The following is a 485-nucleotide window of genomic DNA, read 5'->3' as shown; positions in this document are numbered from 1 at the left end:
GCAGCAGCAGCAACTGCAGCAGCAGCAGCAGCAGCAGCAGCAGCAGCAGCCTGGAGGCTGCTGCTGTGCAAGTGGAGGCAGCAGTTCCTGCTGCTGCTGCGCAGTGGCTGAATATCGTGCTATGGATGGGAGCAGCAAGAAGCATAAGGCGCCGCATGCATCTGCTGCTGCAGCTGCTGCAGTCGCCGCAGCAGGACCCAGCAGCAGCAGCAGCTGCTGCTGCTCCTGCAGCAGCAGCAGCTGCACCAGAAACACAAGCTGCAGCAGCAGCAACCGAAGAGGGATCTGCAATCGACGGCACGCAGCAACAACAGCAGCAGCAGCAGGAGCAGGAGCAGCAGCAGCAGCAGCAGCAGCAGCAGCGGCAGCTGCAGAGACAGGCAGCATTCCTTCGCTTCCTAAAGAGCCAGAGAGGGGGCGCTGCTGCTGCTGCTGACAACGGCAGCAGCAGCACCACCACCACCACCTGCAGCAGCAGCGGCAGT

The 485-nt window shown here is 62.9% G+C and overlaps 1 protein-coding gene across 1 annotated transcript in view; it reads left to right on the top strand.

Annotated features, from left to right (window-relative positions):
- EMH_0004770 (uncharacterized protein) overlaps positions 1 to 485 on the top strand; it is a gene marked incomplete at both ends in the record, with an annotated part of 6673 nt that overhangs the window by 2470 nt on the left and 3718 nt on the right. Inside the window, one exon of the mRNA XM_013496923.1 lies at positions 3 to 485. Within this exon, the coding sequence (XP_013352377.1) occupies positions 3 to 485 (483 nt within the window). The remainder of the gene's footprint in view (positions 1 to 2) is intronic.

The sequence above is a fragment of the Eimeria mitis genome, genomic scaffold (assembly GCF_000499745.2).
Source record: "Eimeria mitis Houghton genomic scaffold, Emh_scaff238, whole genome shotgun sequence".
Taxonomy (NCBI): Eukaryota; Apicomplexa; class Conoidasida; order Eucoccidiorida; family Eimeriidae; genus Eimeria; species Eimeria mitis.
This window is presented reverse-complemented; position numbering and strand designations above follow the sequence as displayed.